This window comes from Bombyx mandarina, chromosome 17 (genome assembly GCF_030267445.1).
Source record: "Bombyx mandarina strain Sakado chromosome 17, ASM3026744v2".
NCBI lineage: Eukaryota > Metazoa > Arthropoda > Insecta > Lepidoptera > Bombycidae > Bombyx > Bombyx mandarina.
Genome location: NC_143223.1, coordinates 16,056,236 through 16,073,837, shown reverse-complemented (window position 1 = coordinate 16,073,837; position 17,602 = coordinate 16,056,236). Strand labels below are relative to the sequence as shown.

At 36.8% G+C, this 17,602-nt stretch overlaps 1 protein-coding gene across 1 annotated transcript; it reads right to left on the bottom strand.

The window, feature by feature from the left end:
* Nucleotides 1–3,131: 3,131 nt before the first annotated feature.
* Nucleotides 3,132–16,543, bottom strand: Cyp9a22 (cytochrome P450 CYP9A22). Its single transcript, XM_028181163.2, has 11 exons — nucleotides 16,466–16,543; nucleotides 14,630–14,832; nucleotides 13,419–13,582; nucleotides 12,861–12,998; nucleotides 12,445–12,647; nucleotides 11,779–11,914; nucleotides 10,271–10,366; nucleotides 9,146–9,367; nucleotides 8,354–8,454; nucleotides 6,779–6,947; nucleotides 3,132–3,326 (listed from the first exon to the last, which is right to left on the bottom strand). Exons 2-11 carry the CDS (start codon nucleotides 14,827–14,829, stop codon nucleotides 3,160–3,162), a joined length of 1,596 nt encoding a protein of 531 aa, XP_028036964.2. The 5' UTR covers nucleotides 14,830–14,832; nucleotides 16,466–16,543; the 3' UTR covers nucleotides 3,132–3,159.
* Nucleotides 16,544–17,602: the final 1,059 nt, after the last annotated feature.

The window sequence follows — 17,602 nt, the reverse complement described above, 5'->3', positions numbered from 1 at the left end:
TTATAGAGTTATTTAAGTTACCAAAATCACGCTTTTTAACCGACTTCAAAAGATACTCTCATACATTAGACAGATACAGAGAAGACTCTCATACCGGTCAGAAGAATACTCATCAGAAGTACCTCATAACTTTTGACTGGGTGAATCGATTTTGATGATTCTTTTTTTATTAAAAAGCTGACGCTTCCCGTGTGGTCCCATTTCATCCAGTTAGTCCAGTTCTGATAATGGTATCCATGAGAAAACCATATAAGTCTTAAATGTGCATTAAGTACGTGCGCGACAAATAGATGAATAACTCAATATCACGCCAACCGATTTTGATGATTATTGTTCTTAGTGTATATTAATTTGTTTTGGAATATGTTTTTTTTTTCTATTTGCAGTCGGTTTTTGTTAAAGCATGTCTATTTACAATTATTATTATCTCATCCATCCTTCCTTCTACTTTATCCTTAACGTCCATAACATCCTTAAAACCTGGAGGGCTTTGAGTTCATCCACGCACATGAGTAACAAATAATTTTATTCTATAATTATTGTGGATTCAGCAATAATTAATATTGTATTTGAGTAAAATCTTTTGGTAAAATCACATTCAGTACAAGACAATTGAGTCTCAGTGTCAGGCAATTTGGCGGTCGATGTAGTCTCAGAGAGCCACTTGATTGAATTACTGACGGCGATTCGATACAATATCGATTTTGCCTTACCGAGATAACAATATTGTGGAATCGAATAAAATCAATTTGAAATGTGGGCAATAATGTTCAGTGTCCACTAACCTGACGTAGATTCATCAAAAAGAATACCAATTCATTCGTAAAAAGACCATATGAAGATTCAGATAAAACATTCGCATGACATTTGGTCTAAGTCGATATTTGGAGCTAAGGCTGTAGATTAAAACCAAGAGTACAAAATTGAGCTCTCGGTAATAGGAGAAATTCAACAAATTGATTATTAACATCGGAAATGATTATAGCTCGACTGAAAAATTAGGTAAGACCGTGATTTCTATTGCATTGTTACTTTACATTATAGTAGGCAGCGGCTTGGTTGTATCCCTGGTATTGCTGAGATCTTTTTTTTATGATTTAAGGAATACTGGCCTCGGCTGGAAGGTGGCCTGGAAGCCTTTCTAGTTTCACCAGGACAGGTGGGCATGCAAACGCTCAGCCAGAAGGGGTGGGATTTGCTAACAGCTTAGGCCTAACAACTCAAGAGCAGCTGCTTCGCGAATGAATCTACTATTGGATTGAAATCGGGACCCGCTGAGATGATCCGGCAAGAAACTCAGCTAGCTGATGCATGGGTAAAGTTTCACGTCAAACCCTTTGCCGAGTTCGACGAGTACAGTTACCGGTGAATATGAAGGGCGTCAACGGTGACTGGCTTCTGCGTGAATAGCATTCAGGGAGTAGTCAGCGACAGCAACGATAAAGCAATTGAGACTGACGTGCCGAGACCTCTGAAAACATTCGAGATATTTTTGTAAATGGGTTTGTTCTAACACATGCATTTAAAAGCATAGATTACGCGTTCCTAATAAGTTAAACAGACTAAAATATCAAATATTACCGGACCCTTCATTCGGCTCTAACTATTGTAACTAAGTCTAAAAAACTCTTGGGTGACTTATAAAGTTATGGAAAAAAACACTTAGAAAACTATGTATATTTAATTTTTTTTATTCCCGACCTTGCATCTATTAGATGTAGGATACAAAATATAGGAGTGCTTCCTATTATAAATGGAGAATCTTCCACGGCACTCTGAGTTCTCTTGTATTGGTTAGAATTTCATTATTGATGTTTTACAAAAAATGTTCCAATAAGTTTTAACACCGCCAAAATTTAATTCAACATTTTTTTTTAAATCATTTAAAAATAGTCAGCGTGCATTAGAACTCAAACCTATGGACACGTACGTATGAACACAAACAACAATTGCACTACTGTTAATGTTGTATTGTCAAACATTGTAATCATCTCTATAGATAAATATATCTAATATATAAAATTCTCGTGTCACAGTTTTCGTTGCCATACTCCTCCGAAACGGCTTGACCGCTTTTGATGAAATTTTTTGTGCTTATCCGGTATCTATGAGAATCGGCCAACATCTATTTTTCATCCCCCTAAATGTTAGGGGTAGTCCACCCCTAAATTTTATTTTTTATTTTTTAGACAAAATTTTTAATTTCTATTTTTTTATGATACAACATACAAAAATACATACAATCCTCAATTTTCACCCTTCTACGATCAACCCCTATTTTTTATTGGTTAATTATAAACTTTAATTTTTTTGGCAATATTTTCATTTTTATTTTATCATGAATTAAAATAAAAAATCTGATGTTACTCTCAATTTTTCATCCCTCTATGATCAACCCCTATTTTTTATTTGTTAATTATAAACTTTAATTTTTTCGGCAAGTTTTTTATTTTGTTTTGTCATGACTTAAAATAAAAAAAATCATATTACTCTAAATTTTCACTCTTATACGATCAACCCCTATTTTTCCATTCCGATTAATATATTGTTTATTCTATGCACAGATCCGCAATAAGGTTGCAAGATGGCAATCAAATATTATAATTATACTTGATATTATAAATTCTTATTCAGAGTTTATAATATCAAGTTCCTTTAATTATGATTTTTTTTTAATTGAAATTGATCTCCCGCCCTCGGCGGTCGACTACTGATCAACTATCAATCGATCAGCTATCCCCGCCAGGTGTCACCACTCATCCAGCAAACATCACGTAGTAGGGATGAGGACGAAGCCGGTCTCCTGTCTTACGTACTCACTATACATCATAGATTATACACCTAATATATTTGAGAGCTATACAATATTATACATTTTTCAGCCATGTTTTTTTGGTTTTATTTGTGTATCAATAGTATGTTCAGTAGGTCTGAGAATCGGCTACTATCTGTTTTTCATACCCCTAAGTGAATTTTTTTGGATATTTTTTTTTGTTTATAATGAGGTATTATGTGGTTAAAGGAGGTTTTTTTTTCTACAGTAGAATTTCCCTAGAAACTTATTTAAGGCAACACAACGTTTGCCGGGTCAGCTAGTAAAATATAATATGAGAATAAAAAATCTGAATAAATAATAGTAAAAACAATTTATTTGAAAATCTAATCCCTAAGCTTGAGTCTAATCCAGTGGTCTCCTTCGATCTTGACGTTGAAGGTATCCTTCGCCAATTTCGCTCGAACCTTAGTCTTGTCGCTCGGAAGAACTTCGATCTGCTGCAGGAGCTGGTATAACATGACTTTCACCTCGCAAAGAGCAAACCTTGAACCTGCGAGGAGAAGCTTATATTAAAATTATGTGGAAAAAATGTGTGTGTGTGTGCAAGTCACACATGGTAGAAGTTTTCACTTATAAAAAATAAGAACAATCGCAAGGGTCAACCACTCCGCAGTGCAATGGAGCAGCCTCACCCTGGGGGAACCGCCTGCATGATCACGATATCTGTACGCTAGGTAAGTATGATTTAGCAAAAGAAATACGAGAACGTCTATCAACTGTGTAACGCATCTCGACATCGCGATTCAGGAATTGTTGAATTTACGTGCAGCGACATCTGTTGATAGCAAATTGAATAGAAATAATTTTAAATCATGTTTTATAGTATGAGGTAGCGCCCTCTGTGAATTGATATTTTAACTTCATGTTTCATTTTTTTGTTTCATCGAGTTTGAAATCAAACCCAACGATTCTAAAGAAGTTTCACTTCAACAATTTAAAAAAGAATAGACAAACTGCTCGTTCATATAAAACAGTTAGGCCGTACATATCACAATATCAAGCCCCAGTCTTCACAGCCTTCCTAGTAAAGATTAGACTGGTCGTAGTACTGAAAGTAGTACATAAGGTACATCACACAACCATTTAAATATTCTTAGGTTTTTAAGAGTCGTAATCACGTTTATATTTTTATAGTTGCACCGGTAAGAGTAACGACATCTATCGCCGAATAGCCTAAACGAATATTGAAGATATTTGTAAAATCGAGAAGTACAACGCCATCTACTGTCAGATATCAGAATCACACATCGAAGTTACTCGATTTCTCCAGAATGTACTCGATAAATCTAGGGTGTCGTATCGACTATAAACACGTTGCAGAGATGGCACGCAGTCAGTTAGTAAGCGATTCTACTCGAAGCGAAACAGCGAACGGATCACCTGAAGCGAAGAGGAAGAACTGAATTGAGAATTTTAAAGTGGTTGTTAAGTGTTAATACAGCGTTAATTTGTACTTCGGTAGAATTTTTATTTATTCCGAACCCCAGCGCGTGACATTGTTATATTATTTCCGACGTTTCCTATACTCGACTTTTCATTTTCTTTTCTAGCCTAGAAATATTTAACTATTTGTTAAAAAGATAGAAGGTACTTACACATTATTCAAACGTCAAAGAATAAAAACTTAGTCGTCCGTGACCACGAAAACTGTAAAGTGTTGGTCACTTCGGAAATAATTTAATGACAATTAAAAAAAAGCGAGAAAAACTGTACAAGTAATTTTAATTATGACTGCCAACTAAGTTTACTTGGTTAAAAATGAACTAATTGTGACACCTTGACACACCAAAGGTCTTTTAATGAAATCAATTTTAATGATAATTTTAAACTTATTTCATCAAAAGCACAGTTTGGAGCATTAGCTGATAGTTACATTATAAAGTGAAAATTAATTATTAAATTAAAAAGAATTATTAAATTAAATGAAGAATTAAAAAAAAAGTTATATCGAGAGGTGAAAGGCAATTTAGTTTAAGCAACATTTCGCTTAATACGTGACATTTATCTTTGTAATTAAAGGCACGTTTTTTATTTTTATTGCCTATATATGTGGACGAGCTCACAGCCCACCTGGTGTTAAGCGGTTACTGGAACCCATAGACATCTACAACGTAAATGCCCCACACACCTTGAGATATAAGTTCTAAGGTCTCAGTATAGTTACAACGGCTGCCCCACCCTTCAAACCGAAACGCATTATTGCTTCACGGCAAAAATAGGCATGGCGGTACCACAAGGGGTCCTACCACCAATCATTACGTAAATTATAATTTTGCGGGTTTGATTTTTACTACACGATGTTATTCCTTCACTGTGGAAGTCAATCGTGAACATTTCCTAAGTACGTATTTCATTAGAAAAATTGGTACCTGCCAGCGGGATTCGAACATCGTTGCATCTCTAGATACGAATTCACCGGACGTTTTATCCTTTAAGCCACGATGACTTAATTTGGTATTAGCATCAATAATTCGATGTTTTCAATTGAACTTAAATTAAGTTCACCCTATTCTAATAAGTGAAGAAGTTTTTTTGTTACGATATTTTTTCCAAGTTACAAACTTTAAAAGGCTCTCAAATCAATTTTTTTTTTATCAAATCAAGTCATAAAATTTTTATTCAACATAAATGAAAGTACATATTTGTTGAACATCAAAAAGAACTACCGCCAATTCATAAAAACTAGCCTCCGTCCTGAGAAGAACTGGCAAGAAACTCAGCTCAACTTTTTTTAAATATTCATTATTACAATGAGTATTATAACGTAACAATTATTGCAATATTGAAATGGCCGGAGCGAGCAACTCATTCCCACTTTGTGCAATCTTCTAGTGCATCTCCTGTGATATTGCAAAAACGTCGCTTAAGCCTAATAGCCTATCATTCCTCCATATAGTTATTCGAAGTGAATGTTCACGATTGACTTCCACGGCGAAGGAATAACATCGTGTAATAAAAATCGAACCCGCAAAATTATAATTTGCGTAATTACTGGTAGTAGGACCTCTTGTGAGTCCGCGCGGGTGGGCACCACCAGCCTGCCTATTTCTGCCGTGAAGCAATAATGCGTTTCGGTTTGAAGGGCGGGGCAGCCGTTGTAACTATACTTGAGACCTAATAACTTATATCTCAAGGTGTCAATTTACGTCGTAGATGTCTATAGGCTCTAGTAAACACTTAACACCAGGTGGGCTGTGAGTTCGTCCATCCATCTAAGGAATAAAAAAAAGAAGTTCACAGTTGAGGCGTTGACTTTTTGAAGTGAAAACTTCTTTAGAGTCGTTGTGATTTCAAATCGGATGCAACGGAAAAAACGACAGGTAAGAGACACAAATACAAAAATGTGTAGGATGAAGCCAGCAAAGAATGAGACAGAAATATACATACGATTTAATACAGCGCCATCTGTGAGATTTTTTAATACTAACGTGTGTATGAAAGCTTTTGTAGTGAATTTTAATTTAGGATTATACGTGAAATTAAAATATCAATTCACAGAGGGCGCTACCTTACAATTATTTACTAATGACAAAATTTTACATATACTTAAGACGTTTAGGATAATTGTATTTTAATTTTGGAAGGTTTCACTTCTACCACGTGTGAATTGCACACATTTTTTTTTTATTGCTTGATGGGTGGACGAGCTCACAGCCCACCTGGTGTTAAGTGGTTACTAGAGCCTATAGACATCTACGACGTAAATTGACACCTTGAAATATAAGTTCTTAGGTCTCGGTATAGTTACAACGGTTCCCCTACCCTTCAGATCGAAACGCACTACTGCTTCACGGCAGAAATAGACGGGGTGGTGGTACCTACCCGACCGAACTTACAAGAGGTCCTACCAGCAGTAAATTGGATAACTTCCCAGGCAAGACGTTTCCGCTCCGAGATGATAACTGAGGTGACTGATTGGCCCTAGCAATTCAATATCCTCACCGATACAATTCCTCGGACCCGTCCCGAATGGTAGATAAGTGAACGGTTTGATGTTCCGTTTGTTTTCCTCGGAGAAGCGCTCTGGATCGAATTTATAAGGTTCGGGGTAGTACTCAGGATTGTGATGGATTGACCAGGTCGGGATAGACAAACCTTCGCCTTTGCGGAGCTGGAAGTGAAAATAATGAAGTATTTCCTTTCTGTTTTATCAAATACAGTTCACTTTGTGTTACACGTAATTTTTTTCCCCTACCTATGCTGATAGCCTTGAGAGGCTATTTCAGCTTCACCCTAACGTGTGTAGGTGAGCTCACGGGGCTTAAACCGGAGTGTTGCTAACACTGACCCTAGCAAAAGCAGTGCTTCGCAGAAGCTTTTACTGGTGGTAGGACCTCTTGTGAGTCCGCACGGGTAGGTACCACCACTCGGCCTATTTCTGCCGTGAAGCAGTAATGCGTTTCGGTTTGAAGGATGGGGCAGCCGTTGTAACTATACTGAGACCTTAGAACTTATATCTCAAGGTGGGTGGCGCATTTACGTTGTAGATGTCTATGGGCTCTCCACTATGGGTGACCCACTGAGAAGATCCGGCGAGAAACTCAGTGGGCTGTCTCTGTGGGTTAATTCACTCGTCGAGCCCTTCGTCGCAAGCGACGGGTTCGACGAGGACGGTGACCGGTGCTTGTGGTGTCTAAAAGCACCGTTAATGGATCAGGAGGATCCGTAATGATGTGCTTGTTTAACATAAAAAAATCAAAGCTAACTAACTATAGATTAGTTACAATTACGTTAAAGAAACGGCTGTCAAACTGTAACAAGAACGTACCATTCCCGGGCGAGTATGTGAGGTAAACACACTGTCGCTTTATTGTGGCAGAAATAGGGGGCGCTGCCCGGGACATATCGTTTGCGATGATAAAAACATCCTTTGTTAATATCCAGGTTATAAAATACTTTCACACGAAATTTTATCTAAATAAAATAAAACATTTTTTCACACATAAGCCCCATACATCAATTTTTCCAATTAAATACACACTCAATACAGCTCACTAATGACTTTCACGATGAACAAAATAATATTACTTATTAAGCCGGAAAAAAATATAAATAAGCATAAAGTTGGTAATGTTTGTTCGCACAAAAAGGTGCCGTCATCCCACTTATTTCCTTAAAAAGTGTGGGATATTCACTACAGAATGCAATTGAAACTTGGACCTCTTGTCTCAAATGGCTATAGGTGGCCAGATTCTGTTGTGTATAGAATGCATAACCACTTAAAAATAAATAGGCCATGAGCTCGTTTACTCAACTATGAAATAACAATCATAAATAAATTATCCTCTGGTAATATTTGGAAAGAGACGTGCTGGGCGAAGAAAGAAATCATGGCTCCGGAATATCCGGGAGTGGACCGGTATTGCCTCCGTCGAACAGCTGTTCCGGCTGGCTGCAGATAAAAACGAATATAGAAAGCTAACGGCCAACCTTCAGGATTGAAGAGGCACTGGAAGAAGAAGAAGAAGAAGAAGGTAATATTTTGAACTTCAAGTTAGAAAATATATTTTCACTCACGACAAAATCTTTAGTAGCGTTTTTGTGCGCTCTTCCCAGATTGTAATCTTTGACGCAGAGACGATCCATGCCGACTACTGGAGTCCACAATCTAAGTACCTCTGTAAAAATAAGTAACCAAGTCACACTCAAATATTTCATGTGCTAATTTCGTTGAGCCCATGCACATATGCATAAGTAATGTGAATGCCAAATAACGCAAAGTTCAGAGAAACGTTTCAATATTCTGTCTGAGAAACAAAAAGTTACGACGGTATTTTGGGTATCTAATTGATCACCAAATGATATCACTTCCTAGAAACAAAAGATCAGGGGTGTTAATGAGGAACTGCCACCAATTTTTCTAAAGGACATTATGATTCCCAAGACTTTACTGACGAAGCACTAGCATTAGATTATTTAAACGGATAGACTAATCTTAAAACTATTGAAAATACATCGTCATCATCATCATGTCACAGACGTTCTCTGTTAGCCATTGGGAAGGCTTACTGGTGGTAGGACCTCTTGTGAGTCGCGGGTAGGTACCACTGCCCTGCCTGTTTCTGCCGTGAAGCAGTAATGCGTTTCGGTTTGAAGGGCGGGGCAGCTGTTGTAACTGTACTGAGACCTTAGAACTCATATCTCAAGGTCGGTGGCGCATTTACGTTATGGATGTCTATGGGCTCCAGTAACCACTTAACCACTTAACACCAGGTAGGCCGTGAGCTCGTCCATCCATCTAAGTAATTAAAAAAAAAGGCCCAAGGATTATTATAATGACCTATTTCGCCAATACATATATGTACGTACCCGACACAAACATATCCATGTAAGTCAAATCCTGAATACAGTTAAAATCGAATTTCCCCCCAGTCTTCGCGTAGTTTTCCTTGATCTCTTGCACCAGACGGTCCTGAATTTCAGGGTTCAAAGCCAACTCGTGGAGTGCAAACGACATCGCCGACGAAATAGTCTCAAAGCCAGCCACGAAGAAGAGGGTTGCTTGGGCAATCAAATCGGTGTCGGACCAGACTGATCGAAAAATAAAAAATAAAAAAATTGAAAATAGTGTAAGAAAAAATTATTTTATTGTAAAAAAAAGCGTGGGGTGCATGGTATCAGACTTTATGAACAGATATGAGAAGAAGGGTTATTTTGATAATATCCTGAAAAGCACCCCACTTTTTTTTACAATAAAATCATTTTTTCTTACACTGTTTCTAATTCAAATTTATTAACATTTATTTTCTACTTTTTAGTTGGATTTTCTATAAAAGCTTTTTTTTTCTTAAGCTATTATTTATTTTCCATTTTTTAGTTGAATTTCAATATTATCAATATTTTTTTAAATATTGAATTGTCATCGGTCCTTAATAAGTATGCCAAATTTCGAGTTAATCCGACGTGTGGAAGAGGGCTAAAATCATGTTCAAAGATTCCGTTACATACTAACATACATACGTCTGAAGCTAATAAAAGCGTATTAATAAAAACGTTTCAGTAAGTTAAAATTATTGTTTTAAAAACGTACCAGTTAAAGCTATAAAATAACTAGAGCTATAAAATAATTGACCTACAGAAATGTGTCTTATCGATTACACATTACTACTAACCTACTAGATGTATTTTGAATCTATACGGGTAAATACTATTATTCCAAGTATTTCAGCCGCGAAACAGCGCTGTATTTTCTCCTTTAATGGATGGGAAATCTGTTATATATACATTATAATAGATATTTCGACATCATCGTCCGTCTATGGATTCCAGTAACCACAAGATAGATAAAAAGTTGAATAAATATAGGTACAAGAATAGTTCACCTTAAAATACAATTTTTTCAATAAAGTGATGTTAATCCCTAATGTTTATCTTCAACAATTTTCAATCGATTCTGTTAGCTCTAGTCAACCGAAATAACGTTACAATACTTACTTCTATTGATAGTATTTTTTCCGACATCGGATTCTTCGACTGTTGCAAATCCAGTGTCAGCCTCTTTAGTACTTTTTTCATCATAAGAAAGTTTGCCTACAACCAAAATGTATAATATAATATTCAATAAAATAAAACATGAATACCATAAGACTAAAACTAAACTAATTTGAAATATCCAATTGTCTACGTTTCGTATAATTGGCTGGACGACAACACTTTACCAATTTATCTGCACATATCTTAGAGAGAGAGAGAGAGTATTCTTTATTGTACACCAAAAATCAAATAAACAGTGCGATACATTAAACACAAAAAGTACAATTGGCGGTCTTATCGGTAAGAGCGATCTCTTCCAGACAACCATCAGGTGGACAAGAATCATTTGGAAACGAACTACGCGCGGTGTACCAATCCAGTGAAATACATATGCATATATGTATACATACATATACATACCTACATACATACATACATACATATATCCGTAAATATACATACAATTAATACACATTGTATTATAACAGAATAATAATTATTAAAAAAAAGGAAAAATAAATTAAAAATCTTATCTTACTAATTAGATATGGTTAATTTCCCTATTTTTATAATGAAAGTTCAAGAGGATACTATAATTTTCATACCACAAAACGTGAAAATGGTTAATATTACATTTACAGATCAATCTCCTATTTTATTTGATACAGTCTCAGTGTGTTCGACTTTTAGACTATTTTCCGGTCATAAAATATGCTTAAGCTAAAGTTAGGTAGAAACTCAAAGTAGGGCTAGGCCGTGGTGCCCTACCTAATGTTACAGACGCCTTGTCTAGCCTGTCCGATAGTCAAATACTAAGTTACGTTTTCAATTACCTATTTTGACCTAGTTCAGGCATAGTTCTGTTTTAGTCACATAGTTGCTTTAACACGAATACGTACTTCGTAATAGTAGGTATATATTATAACCTATAGCCTAACGTTAATTAGATACATCAAAATCTACTAGATAGAACAATTAAAAGTTTTGCAAGATCCTATAATATAATATAACAACAATAACGGTATGTACTAATATTCATCCTACGACTACGTCATCCTGATGTCCCCAAGCAGCCACTGTTCCACATTCCTGTATCAAACCATAAATTTATTCTTCTCGAATAGCCCTTCCCTCTAAAACACCTAAGTATTTTGGTGTGGCAAATCATAAAATCGTACAGGGTAAACTTCCCATTTCTGCTATAAAGCATTAGTTTGTTCTGGTCTGAGGCTTGAGGAAGCTACCTTACACCTCTATCGATATTTCCTGTCATTTCCAATTCACCTCTCAAGGAATTCACATTTAAGGTCTCCTTTTAAAACAAGGATCATGAAACATACCAATCTACTCAAAAAAAAATTAGATCATTGAAGGACCAAGTCACGACTATACTTCAAGCTGGAATATGTTCTAGGACTTACCACGTGGTATTCAATATTCTGGGTTAGTACTTAGATAGATAGTCTCACCTTTTTTTGCCTCCATCAGTAAATGAATCATGTCAGGTCTCACGATTTCTTTAGCCTCACGGTCTTCCATCGTTCTGAGAACTAAATCGGTGAAGAAATGTCCAGTCTCATCAGACACAAGTTTGGCGTTGAATTTCTAAAAAGGATTTTGACTAATCTTATTATTTTTCCTTCAGTGGTTTTTTACTATAGAGCAAGAGCCCGCGACGGCCAGACCTTCGTTATTTTATAAAAGCTGAAAGTTTCTCTGTGCATATCTCCAACACAGGTAAGAACGACCCGCGACTATAGAGTTCCAATTGTGGTTACTTGGGCAGGTAACAGGCAGTAAAGGTATATAAAATAGTACTTTAAATTCGTGTTGGAGACATACACAGAGAAACTTTCAGCTTTTATAAAATAACGAAGGTCTGACCGTTGCGGGCTCTTGGGCTACTATGTTATACCAAACATGTAAGCTAGTACACTAAAGAGCTTCGGTTCGAGACCAGGGTAATTATTGTACAAATGCGCTCTTAAGCTCTAATCTCGTATTCCAAAAGAAGCTTAATGTCAAAGTGAACCGCAGTTGTCTAGAAGCTTGATACCCCTCCATTTACTATAGTTAATGGTTACATAGATAGCTTATGCTTCAACTATATCAATTATGTACCTATTCAAACAAACCTTCATTAATTTCGGGAACGAAGAGTAACCGAGAAATACCATAATCTTTCGGAATCCAAAATCCGCCATGTCCCTACCCATAAGATAGAACTGATTTTCCTCATTGGTATGGGAGTCCACCTTGACGCCAAATGCACAGGACGCTATCACGTCATTAGCGTAGCGAGTGGTCAGGTCTTTACCTTCACAGTCGAGGTAGCCATCTATAATAGAAATAATATACTACATCATCACAGTTTACTTCAAACTTACAATACGACCTATCTCCAGAAAATACCAATTAGCCATAAATTAGATGGCCACACAACCAATTTCGGTAACTCGAATACAACTAACTTTAAATTCGTAGAATATAACCAAATTAACTTTTATCGTAGCTATACAAGCTTAAAAAATCATATAACAAAACTCCTCACCCGCATTAGCCACAATTTTTTTTTTAATCATATCAATCATCTGGTTATTAACTTCCACCATAAAAGGGACCATTCCACGCATCTTGGAGCTGGTGAAAGCAGGACTCAACGTGGACCGCATGTCTCTCCATTCTTGACCTGTCCGAAAATCAATTAATATTTATTCTTATGCTATGTTATATTATGCTATTGCTATGTTATCTAAGGATATTAACCAAGATTGTTACAACTCTTAAAGAAATAAAAGATACCTCAATTAATTCATGTATCAATTCATTTTTTAATAGAAAAGTGCTGAACTGATTTTTATCTGAAATTACAAACTAAATTTCGCCTTGTTTTCATAAAATTACTTTCGTTGGATATATACGATAGTGTATTTTTAAAACACTTTCGGTACGAATCCGTTATTGTATATTTACTGTGATAGAATCATCAGCGTCAGGTTATAAAAACTTGTTAGATTTTGAAACCGAACTATGTCTACGACTCACAAAAAACCCCAAGAAAATACAAAGAGCCTGTTCAATTAAATATTATGTAAAACAATATCAAAACCTCTTAAAGAAAATAGGTTTCTGCCAAAGAATGGGTCAGCGGTGTCATCAACCAAAGCTCTGTGGTCCAGGAAATGCTCAAAGTCTTTTATGGTGATCTGCCTTATGAGTTCCAAATCTTTGATGATAACCGTGGGCCGCAGCAAGTCAAATCTGCCTGTGAACCTAAAAACGTGATTTGGAAGTATTAAGATTGTATTTCGATAAAGTTCGATAAATCGATAACATTTGATTAATTAAATAACAAAATTATAGCCAAGTTTATAAGGAAAAACCTACTTAGAAACTCGTCTGAAGTCTCGTTGTCTATTTTTAACCGCCTTAAAACAAGGTGGAGGTTCTCAATATGACTGTATCTTAATTTTTATGCATGTTATCTCTGAATTTTTTTCTAGCTGAACCGATTTTGATGATTTTGTTATTTGAAAGTTCATGTGGGCCAAGTCTTTTTTTATTAAGATCTGACTTTAGTTGCCCTTAATAATGCATATTATGTTTTTTTCTGTTGAATTCAGTATTATTTTTCATTAGTTTTGTATTTTGTTTGTTATTTTAAATCAATTATACGCTGATGTGATTTGCATATTCCTTTTTTTTCCCCGATTCTTAGAAAAAAATGTAATGCCTTCGCAGGCATACGAGCATATGGCCCACATGATGGTGAGTGTTTACCGATACCCATAGACTTCAGCAATGCCAGAGGCAGACCCAAGTCGCTGCCTACCGTAAAAGCCGCGTTTGGAGAAGGACATATCATAGCGCTCGGGAAATACCGTGGAGGAGAATAATACCGCTCATTCCAAAGCCGAATGGTACGTGGCAAAAATAATTTCTCGGGAAACGCACTGTGGATGACCGCAGTGGCTCCAAGTAGTACGGATGAACTCTACTCCGGTGGCGGGCGGTGCAATGGTATAAAGGACATGATAGAATCATCTCAAACAATTCCTCAGAGTACTCCCCATGAAACATACGGTACAAAATACAAAGAGAACCGAAATCCCTCCGCAGACCCAGAGGTTCCAAACGATCCGTGAGAATGGGATTATCGAAAATCCGAACGCATGAGAACGAATGAGATTAGTACTTAAAGTACCTAAAGGCTTTAAACTCGCGCTTATTCTTGTTGCAAATCGTTCGGGTCCCGTACAATAGAACTTCTACCTAATTTTTCGAACTCTACACATTCGTAAAAATATCCACTTGACTTACCTGTCCTCTGGAAAAGCTTTATACACCATATCGAAGTCCTCAGCAACGTGCCGAAGTCGCACTGTTATTGGACCAGCGTTTCCTAATACCGGGATCGGCGTGAAGTGGTTCACGCCATAATCTTTGAACCTTGAGTACACCTTCCTGAGGTGTAACGTCAGTGTCACCAGAAGTACACCCAACCAGATTAAAGTGATCATGTTCTGATAAAAAGATCAATCATAGTGTTATGTCCTATGGCATTTTGCTATGGGGCAATGCTGCCGATGTCGAAACGATTTTCATCCTGCAGAAGAGGGCTATTCGTGCTATTTATAATATGCACCCGAGGGAATCCTTGAGGGACAAGTTTAAGGAAATCAAAATTCTAACTTTAGCGTCCCAATACATTTTTGAAAATTTATTGTACGTGCGTAAAAACATTGAAGAATTCCCCAGAGTCTGCGATTTGCACAATGTGAACACTAGGAACAAACATAGGCTTGCGTTGCCGGCGGCTCGAATTAAGAAAATAAGCAACTCTTTTAGGGGGCTGGGTGTACAGCTTTTCAACAAGATCCCACTAAACGTTCAACTACTACCTGTTCATAGATTTAAGAAAACTGTTAAGGAACGTTTGTGCAACAAGGCATATTATAAAGTTAAGGATTATTTACTAGATGGCACTACGTGGGAATGAGGCGCTCGCTCCTGGCCTTTTCATTTTTCATTATTATAATAATGAAAAATTTTTTAGACTTGTTTTTTCTTTTATTGTGAATATTTCTATTTATTTAAAAAAAAGAAAATATTTGAGAAAAAACAAAAAAAAAAAAAGCCCCCTAAGTTTGTTTCGCCGGTTCTTCTCAGGACTGTGGCTTTTTTTGGAACCGGTGGTAGAGTTAAGCCGTAAAATTAGTTTATATTGTCTGTGAGACTTGCGACAACCAATGGAGTACGAATTGTAAGATGTTTCATGACAATCCGATGAATAGTTGTGGGACGCAGAGAGAACAAACATTCATTTTTATGTCCATAGACAAGAAGATCTATTAAAGTGTTTCTGACGAAGATGTCGAAGACAGAACGAAGTGGAGGAGTAAAGTAAGGAAAGCTAACCCCACTACCATGTGGGATAAATAGCTGGGAAGAGAGATAGAGAGACAAGAAGATATATTAAGATCACCTTATGCCCTGATGATAGTAATGTTGACCTTCGCGATATCCCTAAGCTTTTTTTTATTGCTTAGATAGGTGGACGAGCTCACAGCCCACCTGGTGTTAAGTGGTTATTGGAGCCCATAGACATCTAAGACGTAAATGCGCCACCCACCTTGAGATATAAGTTCTAAAGTCTCAGTATAGTTACAACGGCTGCCCCACCCTTCAAGCCGAAACGCATTACTGCTTCACGGCAGAAATAGGCAGGGTGGTGGTACCTACCGGTGCGGACTCACAAGAGGTCCTGCCACCAGTAAAAAAGCTGCGGTTCCCACTTAACGAAAAAATAATCCATTGATACCAAAAAATTAATTTATAGAAAAAACCGCGATGTATCTTAAAATATGACAATAGTCAAGAAATTGTGGACATTCCATACAACGTAGGTAGTCCAAATACACGTCAGAGAAAACATTCCGATTCTCGTTACGGCATGTACGTGACGGTGGTGAAAATTCTAAAAATGTACAAGCTTGAACATAGAGTATTGTAACTCGTGATTCTAGAATAGAATTAAAAAAGATTAAATAAAAATAAAAATTAATAAAGAAACTTTAGAAGATAAGGCAACTGAATCCAATTTAAATAAAGATACTCTTCAAATTTTCTAAAAAAAATTAAAAAGTCTTTACTCACCAATGAATTAGTACATATAAACTCAAACAAATATTACGTCTTAACTAGTACAGAATCACACTAGTAATCAATTTGCATGATAATATTTCGCGATTATATTCTTTTAATCTTTTTTTTTTAATCCGCATAGCTACGCATATCTTTAATCGATACAATTGATTTTGGTGCATTGAACTAGCGATCGGTCCCGTCTTTACATCACGATAAATGTTATTTCCTGGTTTATGTGTTTTTTGACGTATTTACTGATTTCATCTCAAAATTTAGTTACAAGTACATCGTAGTAATGAAAATAAATCTAATTTTGATGTTTTGTCAGGAATGCTTACTGCGAGGTGGGCTTTGATTATGTTATGGTAGTCGAAGCAAATTAGCTTTCCCTCAGGACACACTCGCATAGATTTCGCTTAGTGTTAAGCGGTTACCAAAAGCCACTGACATTACAACGTGAATGGCCGTTCCTACTTTGACATATCAGGTCGAAGACTGGTGGTAAGACCTCTTGTGAGACCGCGCTGGTAGGTACCACCACCCTGCCTATTTCTGCCGTGAAGCATTAATGCGTTTCGGGTGGGGCAGCCGTTGTAACTACATATACCTTAGAACTTATATCTCAAGATGGGTGGCGCATTTACGTTGTATCTATGGGCTCCAGTAACCACTTAATACCAGATGGGCTGTGAGCTCGTCCACCCATCTAAGCAATAACAAAAAAAAAGATGCAACTGTGGGTGTCATTATCCTGCCCTTCTCCCAGTCACCTGGGGTCGGCGCAACATGTTTTCTCCTTCCATACTCTTCTATCATATACCATTTCTTTGCTCACTCCCCTCCTACCCATATCGTCTTTCACACAATCCATCCATTTCTTCTTAGGTCTACCTCTTCCTCTAAATCCTTCCACATTCATAGTTAACACTCTCTTAACAACCTCATTTTCATTTCGTCTCATCACATGTCCATACCATCCCAAACGTGCACTCCTCAGCTTCTCTGTCACAGGTGCCACTTTCAGACTTCCTCTAACATATTCATTCCGTATTCTATCCATTCTCGTTACTCCACACATCCATCGCAACATTCGCATCTCTGCTGCATGCAATCGCCTTTCATCCGCCACTTTCGTTGTCCAACAGG